The 14,295-nt window shown below is 41.9% G+C and overlaps 1 protein-coding gene across 1 annotated transcript in view; it reads right to left on the bottom strand.

The window, feature by feature from the left end:
* RB1 (RB transcriptional corepressor 1) overlaps window positions 1-14,295 on the bottom strand; it is a 1,278,597-nt gene that overhangs the window by 803,340 nt on the left and 460,962 nt on the right. Inside the window, exon 12 of the mRNA XM_085621884.1 lies at window positions 9,786-9,873. Coding sequence (XP_085478010.1) covers window positions 9,786-9,873 — 88 coding nt within the window. The remainder of the gene's footprint in view (window positions 1-9,785; window positions 9,874-14,295) is intronic.

Below are 14,295 nucleotides of genomic sequence, written 5' to 3'. Positions count from 1 at the left end.
ACGATTAGAAACAATATAGCACAAATACGGAATCCCGAGGGCTTATTGCAGACAAATACGAATGGAATTATAGAGGTTTTTAAGCAATTTTATCAAGAGTTATATCAAGAAGACCAGATACTGACAACCATACAGAGTAGTGAGGCAAGAGATACAGAGATGAGGAAGATTGACGAAGAAACCAAATTAAAACTTGAAGAGGAGTTTAAAATGGAGGAAATATTGATAGCAATAACTTCGTGATCTAATGGGAAAGCTTGTGGTCCGGATAAAATCCCAATTGAAATATATAAACTTCTTCAGTCAGAACTGGCTCCATTAATACTAGATCTATTTTTAGATATACAATATCGAGGTATTCCACCCAGCTCATGGCAAGTGACGGATATTGTTGTTTTTCCAAAAAAGGATAAATCACCAGAGCTACCGGGTTCATATAGACCGATTGCATTAATAAATTCGGATGCAAAGCTCTATTCTAAAGTCCTTGCAAATTGGTTACAGAAAGTGATTGCTCAAATAGTCTCGCCATGGCAACATGGCTTTATTCCCGGCCGTGGAACTACAGCTCATATTAGAAGGGTAATATCGCTATTGGATATTGCCGAGGCCAATAACGAAAAAATAGCTATAATTCTTTTAGACGCCGAGAAGGCTTTCGACCGTGTGGCCTGGCAATATCTATGGGATGTTCTATCGGCAAGAGGGTTTGGACCACGACTTTTAACAGCTATTCGAGCAATGTATTTCAACCCAATAGCCAAACTACAGATTATTGGCAATACTTCAACAATCATAAAAATAGCTAGAGGAACAAGACAAAGATGTCCATGCTCTCCGATTCTCTTTGCCCTCTATCTAGATCCCTTTATTGAACAACTACTCAGAAATGTCAATATTAGGCCTATGAAAACTAGTGGCTATGAAACAAAAGTACTGGCGTATGCAGACGATATAGCCATCACGACGTCTGATCCAGAGGCAGCAATAAGAGAAATTGAAAGTATGGCGGAGGAATTTGGAAATAGATCTGGATATCTACTTAATAGAACGAAGACACAAATTATTTGCTCAAAGAAAGGTAATATTTCAGATCAACGACAAACTCAACTTGCAACTTATCTGGGGATAAAGATAGGTGTGGATGTAGATAAAATATGGACAAACAATCTTGAACAAACACTAGATGAAATTGGGAAAGATTTAAGGCGGATAGATAAAATTCAGTTAACTATTGTGGGAAGGATCAATGTTTTAAAAATGAAAGTTTTCCCGAAAATCTTATATATATTTCGCTCAATACCATTGGAAATACCAGGGCTTGTTAGCCGGAAAATGGAGGCAATGTTCTCTAACTTTGTATGGCAATTTCAGAAAATAAGGTGATCATTCAAGTATTTAACACTTCCCAGACAGAGGTGGGTGGGCAGCACCAAACCTACAACTGTATTATTGGGCAGTTTTTTTTACAACAAATGGCCCAGTTACTAAATGATAAGAATGTTTACGAAAATGATTTGCCATCAATATATCACTTAGCTATTGGCAATGAGGCTTCAGGTATGTTTTTAAAGAAAATTGAACCTAGCTACTACAAAAAAAAAACAGATTTAAGTGTTTAAAATCTGCCTGGGGGGTATGGAGGAAAATCTGTATTATACTCCAGAGAAATTATACAAATGGGGGAAACGGAAAAATGATGCGTGCCCCCGGTGCCAAGATGGTCCCGCCGATATAATTCATATGTTTTCTACATGCAGTAAACTGATATCCCTTAAAAATGGTATCGAAGAATTTTGGGTAAGAACTATTAATAAAAATCTTAGCCTAACCTCGGCATTAATGCTATTTGGATTTGACTATAAACTTAGTCTATCTCCATCACAGACAGATTTATGACAGTGGCAGTAGCTAGGCTACTGATTGCAACGGCGTGGAAGGAAGAAGAAGCACCTAGATATTTAACATGGTTTTATCGGCTTCTTCATATATACCCAAGAAATGGCACTATATGAGATTAAGGGACATCGAGCTAGGGAAAAAGGCTGTGAAATGTGGGCACCCATGATTAACTGGTTGAAAGAAAGGAGATAAATGGGACAGGAAGACATGTGTAATTTAAGTGCATAATGCTGAAAATGTAAATAAGATTAAGAATGAGTATTTACTGGAATAGAGCACTAGTATATAAGATATGTATAACTCTTTCTCTGTTGGTAACTAATAGAGTATCCATAGGATTTATATGAAAATGTATATAATGGATAAATATATGAGTGGATGCATTATTACAAAACAGTATTTTTATCTGTATCTTTTATTTTCTTCTTTCTATGTCTCTGCCCTGCTAATAAATTTTTTTAAAAAAAGATAAGACAACCTGTGGGTGCCCATCACGTCAGAGCAATTAGTAAAACGCACATTGCGGAGGTACAGGCTGTGCACATTTGGGGACGTGTTCCCCGGGGGTCACATTTATTCACGTACAGAAGATGATCACTTTGCAGATGCCACACTCATAGACCAGTTTGTATTGACTATAGACTCCAAAATGCACTGAAGAGCAGAGTATCCATCTATCCCCTAGAACCAGACAACTTTATGCCACTGAAGCTACTCATATCTGATACTGAAGGAGACAGACTGGTATCTAGAGAATACCATGCTGGTATAGAACATATGCCAGCGTGCGATGGTAGGGTCAGGGACGCGTGGAAGGTGGATCTGGGACATCCCATTTCAGATAAAATATGGACAGAATGTTGCAGTACACCCGCACAGTCTCTGGTAATTACAGACACAAGCTGCTACATTACAAATATTTGCGTAGAGTGTATATGACTCCGGTTAAAATTGCAGGCATAGACCAGTCTCGCACTACAAATTGTCCTAAATGCCAGGCACCAATGGTGGACTATATTCACATGATATGGACATGTAGCTGGGTGGCAGGGTACTGGGTACAATGACAAGTCTCCAAATTATGCCAACTTTATCGTTGGAGCTACTGGGCTACGTTGCTGACATCCCCAGAGCGGTGCATAGGTATGTTGGTATAGCACTACTCATTGCCAAGAGGGAGCTGGCCATTCATTGGGGACACAGAAGTACACCAACAATCGAACAATGGCTTAAAGGTTTAATGTACTGCGATACTAATAGTGAACTATTTACTGCACTGCAACGTACTGCATCGAGGCCTAAAGATATTTGGCAATCTTTGAGAGTCTATTTGAGAACCAGTGTTCATGATGACAGCAGCCAGTGAGCATTGTGTACAATAATGATGGACCTGGCTGGAAATATGGGCACGGGAGTGTGGGGAAAGGGCAGGGCAGTGTAAATATTCTGTAGCACAGGTGTCTAACTGGTGCCATAAGAGGACCAAATTGATATGGCACTGTAAGATGTGCTGAGACTAATGAACACACTGTCATACATTACGTTGTTAATTATACGGAGTGACTTTAATGATGATGTCATGGATATTGAGACAAAGTGCACGGTTGTTTATAATCAAACTGATATAAAATGGTAAATATAGTTAACATTTTTTTTTAAAAGGATTACCAAGAAGGCTTGTCCTGACACCAACTCTCTCAAACTGTTGTTAGAGAGGATTGCCAGTTCTGAGAATGTTGGAGTACTCTACATATTTCATACAATGGTCCTGAGCAGCTTGAATAAGAGTTATTGATCAGCATAAACTGATAAAGTGGTTGGTGTCTGGAGAGAATTTTAAATTCTGTGGGGGCAGATTCGACCCAAGTTGTCAACTTTTTGTCACAGCTTACAGAGGAACTTTAAGGATACAAAACAGTAAAATCCTTTACGTTCACCATTTCTGAGAGATGGTCCCTTGGCCCTCGGCTGGGGAACACAATGGTCTGCAGATTGCATCAAGGTATAATATTTTATTTGCCAACGACATGGAGATGTAAATGGTAGTGACACTTTGAATTATGGGGCTCACACAGTGGGCAGCCATGACCTTAATTCCTCCTTGCTAAGTGTGAGTTCAAAAAATCCTCTAGGAAGCAAACTGGTCTGAAGAATCCAAGTTCAAGAAATGGAGTCTTAAATCCATTGAGGATATCCTTATACAACTATAAGAAAGCTTTAGAAAAACAGTCCTCCCCCAGTTTTGACACAGAATATATTTTATATAAGCAAACAGTTAAAACAAAAAAAAAACATGCTAATAATATACGATGGACACATATACGAACCTTATCCTACCCAGCAGAACACCTTATGTTGCAATATTTAATTATTTTTACTTGTGTGGAGGACATGTCTTCCCAAACATTTCACGCTGTATAAATCTTATTGCTATAACAGCAGACGACTTACAGGACAATGCAAACCTATTTGCGGACGGAGCATGAGTTTCTTATTTCAGTGCTGATATCTCTTAGGATTGCTTATGGTAAAAAAGAAAAATCTAAAATTGCCATTTGTTTTTCTAGAAGGTTTTAATGAAAGGCAGAAACAATTGTTCGAAATTTCCCCAAAAACGTTCTGATAGTAAAGACTTCTTAAACTAGTGGGCAAAGAAGCAAAAAGTGATGTTTGGCTTCATAAATACGATTGAGACTAGACTGGTGTTTCATGGCCATATGATTTTTTATTTTATAGGCGTAAGCTATCAAGGAATTTTAGTTTGTTATTAAACTGGTTACTGCAAGCCAGGTCATCCAGGGTAAAATATAAGGCATAATCCTCACTTCTGTGCCCTTAACATCATTTTCACTTTCATATAGTATTAGAAAATATACATTCTAGATAACAAAAAAATATATTAGAATGTCACTGAAAGGACAAATGTTTGTTTGAAATGAAAAAAAAGATAAGCAATACAGGCCTGTGTTAGGATATTTTACTTGCTTAGAACGGAAATATGAACCTAGGGGACACTACAATCGTCAGGAAGATAGATACGAGTAACAGGGTAAAATGAGGTTACAAACAATGAAGTTGTGCCCTGGTCACTTGAAGACTTCCACAGGCCCATAAGTCCTTTCCTGTTAGGTGGCCAGTTTCAAGGAGCCACCATAGTGGTACAAAATAGGGCCACAAAGGTCACAATCAACACACTGGGAAAACTCATCTTAGGGGGAGGAGGTCCAGCTTTGGGGAAGGTGTAAAGCATTGCAGTTCACTCTCAAAATGCTTGAAAACTACCCTCCTGGTGGCAGGCGCGCAGGATCTTTTCTTTATTTTCCATAGGCCAGTGTTGGATAAGAGCTTCTTTTCTGATGCAGCTGAATGTGAGTCAAGTCAGGTTGGTCAGCAACACAGGCCTCTTCTCTGCAGTAATGCACTTTTCAACCAGTAACACTCAAAACACTCAATCAGCTTGGCCTCAGGTCTCGAAATGACATGGTATGTTCTCATCCGACAGACAGTCTTTTCTTCCTCCACTTCACAGCAACACAAGCCTTTCCCTCAGTACTTTGAATGGAAACTTATATGCTTGTATGGTGGGAGCTGGGGATCAATCAGCCACTCAGAAATGGTGCAGCACACACTTCTTTGGGAATCCAATCATGTTCAAGAGCATCTTGCTTAAAATAAATATGACCTTTTGGATACAAGCATGCCATACTATTCTCACAGCTCTGGCCCCAAGTTGATGGCAGACATTCATATAGGATCACCAAGATTTGTACAGCTAGCTCAATCCTACAATCATCTATGTGTTGTGTCCTTTGGCCAGAGCTGAATGAGGAAGTGGCTATGGGCACTCACCACACCACCATCTTTGGTCAGGTGTTAGCAGTATCCATGTACTACTCACAGTTTTTGTTAGGGTGAGGCTCTACTTCACTACATAAGCCCACCTAGGCAAAACAGTCTTAACAAATAAGGTGACCAGAAAGGATCCTTCTGTGAGGCCCTCAGTTTATGGCTATATACCAGACATAACCCAACCAGGCTGCAACAATAAGTGCATGGAGCAGAAGAAAAATGAACAGCACAGGGAAATGCTGGTGCACATATTTGATAATTATTTTAATGTATATGCAGTCTGTCATGGCAACCTACCCTTGTTCGCGGTTCTACTAATACAATGGGAGATTCCTAGCCTGATGGACACAGACTTTCATACACCTCACATGCCGTCAGAAGTGTGGGGTAAAACCGATCGCAGGCTACCTACATAAATTCACCTGAAAGGGCCAGTTAGTAGCATTCCAATCAATCTTAGGGTACACGTGAAAAGACCTGAAGTCAGCTACTATTAAACAGCTGCCATCAACTCTTAGTTGTGTCATGACATGTAGATGGTAGACATCCATATTAAAAGGAGTATTACTTTGGGTGGAGGACCAGTCACTGGACACAGGAGCTGGGAAGTCCTCAAGCCATGAACCTCATCTTGCAGCCTTTTGTTTTAAAAAGGGCTCCTTCTGTCCCACACCAAATGGTGACAATATGCTTTTACTTGCACTACAGAAGCATTGATAAAAAACTAGCATTTAGCAATGAAAGTATAGATACAAACTTTTAGATTCAGTAAAGAAATACAATGACATTAACAGGAAAATAATACGCCCAGTCTGAGTCAACTGTCAATGATTGAGGAATTTTAAGACAGAAGTAAACAAGCATTGGAAAAGCAAAAGGTCTCACATTTGTTGGAGCTGGAGTTATTGGCATTATAAACACCAATGTTTTTTACCTATGCATTAGATATGCCCTCCCCACCGTAATAAAATAAAGAACTAATTTGTGCTATTTTTAATGTAGTACCCCTGCAATGGTGCCGTAGCGCTGAGAGTGAACATGGCAGTTCCAACTTCATGTTAAAACAAGTACCTAAAAACAAAACAGAGTTCTTTATTTTATAAGGTATGGAGGGCATAGCTATTGCATAGGTAAAAACATTGGCATATATAATGCCAATAACTCCCAACTCCAACAAATGTGAGACCTATTGCATTTCCAATGCTTGCTTTTTGAAGTGAATTTGGAACTTGGAAGGGGGAGGAGATAACAGTAGGAAAGGAGGGGACAAGGTTGCATTTCTTTAATTTAGTTTCCCCAAGACGGAACCCACTGTACCATACTGTAATGCCAGAAAAAGCCCGCCCCCTAGCGCTCGCGTGTCTTTCTCCTATGTCATTTTATAACTTTCCAACATAAATCAGAATGCATGAAAAAACATAAAAAATAAATGATGTGGGAGCTTTTTTTTCCTACTTAGCTACCGATCCGAGTAGGATCGGTAAGTAAAAAGAAAACAGGCAAAGCACTGTTTTTGTTTTTTAAAGTGAACATGCAACTTGGAAGGGGAGGGGAAGAACGCAAGGATGAGGAGCTCAGGTTATTAGTATGCTAAATCAGTAAGGAACTGGGAAAACTGAAAGCTTTGTTACTGTGATCAGAAACATATAAAACCAGGACCCCCGAGATCTCAAGGTGTGACAATAATGAGGCGTTCTGGAAGAAGAGAACCAGAGGCACCTGTCTCTGCACTATGTTGTATACATGTTATGACGTTCGGTGACAACGCTGACTTCCTGATGAAAAAAATGAAAAAGTGACTCATGCCAGACGACCGAAAACATTAACAACCACAGGTGCAGCCCTGTACACCTGAACCAGGGGCAATCAATATTTAGTCCAAACAACGGTTCAAGGTATTGAAAAGTTTCAATTTTACAAAAGATAATACTCAATTGTTTAAAAACATCTGTGCACACATAAGAAAGTGAGAATCGGAAAAACAAGAGAAAGGCTCTTATAAGAAATATTTAGAAAAATGTACAAAATGTATTCAGTATATAGATAAAAGCAAGTTTATAACATTGCGCTCAAGAATGTTTACTGGTATACATAACATTTGTTATAAAATACAAAACCATACAGGTGGCAGACCGAAGGAATTATGGAAAGTTGGGAGAGATTCATTCACAATTTATATCGTACTTTGATGCCACGTGAGGGACACTTTTCGCCATCACGTGTGAGAGAAGCATAGAGGAGATTTGTTCTCCTTGCCCGTGGTCAACCGTGGCAATTTATTTATGCAGCCACTGGGGTAACGAAAATATTGATATAAATTGTGAATGAATCTCTCCCAACTTTCCATAATTCCTTCGGTCTGCCACCTGTCTGGTTTTGTATTTTATAACAAATGTTATGTGTACCAGTAAACATTCTTGAGCGCAATGTTATAAACTTGCTTTTATCTATATACTGAATACATTTTGTAAATTTTTCTAAATATTTCTTACAGGGGCCTTTCTCTTGTTTTTCCGATTCTCACTTTCTTAATGAGTATCATCTTTTGTAAAATTGAAACTTTTCAATACCTTGAACCGTTGTTTGGACTAAATATAGACTACCGAAAACAGTAGGGAGGGCTCAGAGAGGGTCTGTGTAAGTCTTTGGACAGGTTGGACCTGGAAGCAGGCTGACGGCGTTGTGTTACACAACAGCGAGCGCTACATTTGTAAACGCACATTTGCTTGACTGTTTTATAGACTCTGAGTGTTTATTGTGGCAACACCTGAATGGCCTCCGTGCCAATAAAAGGTTCTTGTGTTTTGTAGCGTCAAGAGTTTCCATCATGCACGTTGTCTATTCTTGAAAAGAAAGAGATGGCAAGCCCTTTGGAAGCGAGTCCTACTTCAAATTTTGGTAGTTTTTATTGAAAAAATGTAATAGGATTTCCTCAAAAGCACCACCACCCTATGTTGCCTTAGGACAACAAGAGTATGATCTAAAATTCAAACAAGCAGTGCTGTGAGGGTGCAGTACCACAGGCTGTCACAAGATGCCCCTTGGGACCTCTTTTGGCCACATATGGTACTGCACCCTGCAACATGGCTAGGCAAAGGATATGGTGCAGCTGTAAGAGCTGCTGACTGGTGAGCTGGGGATCGCGGTTCGAGTCTGCTGTGAGGCTCAACATCATGTTATAATGGGCTGATTATTTAATTTCCTGAGCCCATGGCTAGGCGCCCTATATAAATAAAACGTAAAGTAAAAAAAAAACGAACATCAGTGGCCTCGGAGGGGTGGTAGGGGCCTGCAAGCAGCGTTGTGGGAGGGGTTGGGGGAGGTGCGGGAGATAAAGCGATGGCAAGCAAATGATGGGACAGAAATTTCACTGCACAAGTAAACAGAACAGGATCAAAGAGTCAAGCAAAGTAAAATAAAGAAAAAAAAGAGTTCTCTCTAAGTTTAAATAACCAAAACAGCAGGAACATATGTAAGAGGGGCAGCCCTCATGGAAGGATACAAAATTCGAAAAGGAGGGACTACTAAGTGTATTCACCAATGAAAAGCCAGCATTTCTAAAGGACAGCATCAGGAACCAATGAAAAAGATGGGCGTTTTTTCAAGTCCATATCCTAGATACAGCATGTCTCGAAGAAGCGCTGCCTAGGCAAAACCTAAAAATTACTGGGGATAATCTGAAATAAACCATAGCGCAGATTAAGCATCCATGCAAAATAATGTTACTGTAAGAAAACCCTTTTCGATTGCATTGCACTTAAAATGTATAGTTTTTAATGGTCCTAATATACAGCATTTTACATGAAATGGAGACCTCCATTGGAGAGACCAAGTCAAATTGATTTTGCAGTTCAAATATATCTCCAAGAGTCTAAAATGTAGTATATGTTGAAATACTGAAACTAATGAGACCAGTGCTCACACTGTCTATTTTATTTAAAATGAAAAGCAATAGCACAGGCTGAAACCATTTTATATTTGTCAAACTCTAATCTAATTATTTTTAGTAACTGAAATTCCATAGATTTACTTACATTGAAGTACGCTTTGAGAGTGGGAGAGGGCTGGTCACTTGCATAGGCTAAACTATTCATTAGGTTTTGAATGGTATTCATGGCGGTCCTACAACACAAAAAAATATACAAACATCAAGCTCAAGAAAAGTAACATTTCGTGTTACAAAGGCAATTTCTGATTTGTTTTCAGTTATTTCGAGGCTGAAACTTCATCTCTTCCTCAAAAGGCTGTTCAAACATCATAATTATTGGGTCTCTATGGTTGACCTTTACAAAATAAGGAAAAAACAAATCTGCACAAACTAAATTATAAGTGCAGATTGGTACAATAGGTGAACCAGAACTGTATGTTGGCTGGTTTAACGTATCACTCTTAACATTAACTCTTACCTTTGAACTGTAGGCAAATACGATCACAACAAAATGATAATACCTCTCGCATTGAGACAGACACTTTTGAGCAGATACTTTTGAAACTAGTGCCTCCACTCTCCCCATCACAGGCTCATGTCGGAAATGACCCACTCTATCCAATCTCAGGCTTTTTCATGCAGAATATAATGGTGTGGATTCACAGATAAAACATCTAACGATTACCACTATTCAGCAATGTCTTTCCTATTATGCAGCCTATTGGGGACGTTCACCCAAGAGGGTGCTAGGCGCATAGCCTTGCTAACTGGCAAGGGAGGGTTGGGGAAGGTCAGCAGATTGCTCTGATGCACTTCCACCACCTGGTCCACCAGTGGGACACAGAGTGCAATAGTACTTTGATTATGGTCTCAAACTCTCATGTGCATGGGTAACCTATGCCAAAGCAGCCAAGTTCACTAGAGGTAAGGTTGAGAAAATTCACACCTTGACTTTTGAACGGACCACCCCCACGTCTCTGCATCACTGACTGAGTTACAGAGGTTTAACCAATGGGAGGGAGCATTAGGAATCTATGCAAGACAGTGAGAGCAGAAGTTGTTGCTCTCTGCACTTGACTCTACCTCCTCTTGGCCAGCAGCCCCCTGCTTTTCCCCTGGTTTATGGGATTCCTCAAGGTTCAAGAGGAAGTAAGCTGCAGGGTGCACCTCCCCAACTCCTAACCTTAGGGCTTAATGCTTGCCATCCAGTAGCATACAAGCATCCCTGGCATATGAGACATATGCGGTCAGCCCTGGCTTGGTGTGGGAGATATTGGTATTTTGTGCCACCGCCTTCATTATAGTGGCCACTTCTGACATAATGATACAAAAGTCACATTTTGGGTATTATTGGAATCATGGCTGCCATCACTGATACACGGATAACCATCCAAAACATAGCTACGGTCATCCCTCTCTTAATGGTGGCTAACACTGGCACAGTGACAGCCCTGGCAATACTATCGGTATACCTACCATATTGGGTGAATGCATGGCACTATGGTGACAATATCTGGCATAATGATGGCCATCTTAAAAATAGCAGTGGTTCTCTTTGACATGTTGGTGGCCAGACCTGACAAACTGTACCCGGATATAATCTGGGCATCCTTGGCACCATGGTAGCCATCTTTGGTGTAATGGTTGTTTACCTTGCTCACGATGACCCTGTCATAACGTTTGGCAAATATTTAGCATTCTTGTGATAATGCTGGCCCATCACAGATGAAGTTGGGCTATCCTTTTCATAATGATAGCTACGTCTTAATTGCAGCAATACCTTGAGTATGATGGACACTGCTAGAATATGATAGATACTGCTAGAGTATGATGGACACTGCTAGTGTATGATGGACACTGCTAGTGTATGAGGGACACAGCTGGCATAAAATGAACTTCTCTTACGCATCGCAACCAAACCGGACAGGACGCTGCCTGTTAACTGTTGCTCTGTTGCTCCAGGAGGGGCTCACCTTGCTGCCTGTTGCCGGGTGAGGGGGTTCCATCGAGGAGAGGAGAGAAGAAGCTTCACGGGACTCAGGTCCCCAGCAGCCCATGCGGCGCAACACCAGTGCTTTCCCCCGCCCACCCACCGCAGTGAAGGATTAAACGGCTCGCGGAACCCGCTGGCGCGGGTCCCGCATCGCAACCAAGCCAGACAGGACGCTGCCTGTTAGCTGTTGCTCTGTTGCTCCAGGAGGGGCTCACCTTGCTGCCTGTTGCCGGGTGAGGGGGTTCCATCGAGGAGAGGAGAGAAGAAGCTTCACGGGACTCAGGTCCCCAGCAGCCCGTGCAGCGCAACACCTGTGCTTTCCCCCGCCCACCCACCGCAGTGAAGGATTAAACAGCTCGCGGAACCCGCTGGCGGGGGTCCCGCATCGCAACCAAACCGGACAGGACGCTGCCTGTTAACTGTTGCTCTGTTGCTCCAGGAGGGGCTCACCTTGCTGCCTGTTGCCGGGTGAGGGGGTTCCATCGAGGAGAGGAGAGAAGAAGCTTCACGGGACTCAGGTCCCCAGCAGCCCGTGCGGCGCAACACCTGTGCTTTCCCCCGCCCACTCGCCTTATTAAAACAGTGCCCGCGACCGCTACGCGGAACGCACCGGACGAAGCCTGGACAAAGGGCGGACAGTCTGTGACAGTAGGGGGCTGGTGGGGGCCGTGGACTTCCCGATCTGTCTAGAGGTACCAGCTGGGTTGAGTACATAGTGTTGTGCTGTGAGAATATAGCACCAAAGCGGGTAATACGTAAGGGTTGGTAATCGCTTGTTATCTGTGCTCAAATTGTTGTAGGGCTGTACCAGTCTAATCCATGTCAAAAGCTAAACCTATCTCGGCAAAGTCAACCATGGATAATTATCTTGTGAAAATGGTTGACAAGATAAATCAGGAGCGGAGAAAGTCTTTAGGGCGGCTAGAAATATCTCACCCTATTCCCTCAAATATTAACCCCCCTATTTCTTTACCCGTTTTTAATCAGGATGTACGTAATGAGCCTAATGAGTCTAATCATCATATGGACGGTTCTATAGTGGTGGCCTCCTTAGAAGGAAACAGCCCCGCTGGTTCCTCTCCCGAGGATTTAATACTTATACCAGACCCATCGACTCCTACCCTGACGGCTACAACATCACAGAGAGTACTACGTTCTAGCCGGAACCATAATAAGAATGTATATTCTAAAAGGGGGGGGGGGGTGCGATCATCTAAGAGAGCTGATCTTTTACCCACCAATTCTGCTCGTGACCCCATCGTAGTGCAGGATAGTAATCCGGTCACCTTAGATAGTAAGCAGTTGGATCTTTTAATCAGCATGATTGATGCCAAGTTTGATCTATTAGTTAAACCATTATTGAACAAACTTGACATGGTAGCTAACGAAGTGGTCAGACTAGGAGGCTTGTTAGAATCGCACCTTAATGACAGTATTGGCACCAAAGTAAATGATGAGGTTTTAGAAAATAGTCATGTCCCCCGGCAGGCTTCTATGGTAGTTAAACCAACGGCCAAGACCAACCCTCCCAAGATCTCATATGGAGAACACTGTGAGGAGAGAAGAAATGCTCTAGACTCCTTGCAGACCCCAGGACAACATAGCTCATTACGCACCCCCGCCGTCGAGAACCAGCTAGGACCTAGTGCTAAAAATTCTGGTACCCCCAGGCCCGATTTGCCCCCAGCTTGTGCCCCATTTGTGGCAGTTCTCACCAATGTTCCTCCAGTAAATGAGACTGGCCGCAATTATAGTGAATCCCATACTTCTTTGAAAAACAAAACTGTGGATTGGCTGCATCGGGAATGCGGCTTCCCAGTTGTTTTAGCAAAGGATATATTAAGTACAAGAAGAGTTAACTGGATTGGTAGCTCGCGCAAGACTTGTGGGGGTGATTGTATTGTGGTTAACTTCCGAAACCCCAATCTTGCCTCAACAGCCTTGTTAAGAGCACAATCATCCTCTTCACGGGATCAAGGGATATCTCTTCGGCCCTTAGGGTATTTTTATAGGCATCTTAATTCCAGTCCTAATGTTGAACATACTGGGGCAAGAGAAGGAGATACGAATGTTTTCCCTGGTTCTACTATCACTATGTCAAACCGATTTGAAGCACTGAGTGGACTGGATTGTAATGATTGACTGGAGCCAGTCCTGTTTAAACCAGTGGATGTTGCCGATGCCGTTGATGGCACGGGATGGGACGTCATTCCGAGGGTGATAGACACAGTAGATACTAGTGGTAATGATAACCCCTCGGATATCACCAGCAGGAAGCCCAGTTGTTGTGATAGTGAGAACTGGGTCTATCCGGCTGGGGATCAGCCTTGTAACCTTGTCCCCCCTGTTCCTACTAGCCCCATACCTTTATACAAACCCTGTAGACAGAGTGCCTGTTTGATTGCTAGCTGGAACATTGCGGGACTCTTATCAAAGGACACCTGTCTGGGATGGATAGAGTTTATTAACACTTTTAATATTGTATGCCTTCAGGAAACCTGGTGTGTTGACCCAATCAATTATAATGGTTTTGTTTCTTTCCATTTACCTGCTGTGGCCTCACCGTCGGGCAGGGCAAAGGGTGGGTTATTGGTTCTGATTTCTGTAGAAATACCCATTAAAG

Source organism: Triturus cristatus, chromosome 8 (assembly GCF_964204655.1).
Source record: "Triturus cristatus chromosome 8, aTriCri1.1, whole genome shotgun sequence".
NCBI classification, from domain to species: Eukaryota; Metazoa; Chordata; class Amphibia; order Caudata; family Salamandridae; genus Triturus; species Triturus cristatus.
The sequence above is the reverse complement of the archived record's forward strand: the minus strand, read 5'-3'. Positions and strand labels throughout refer to the sequence as shown.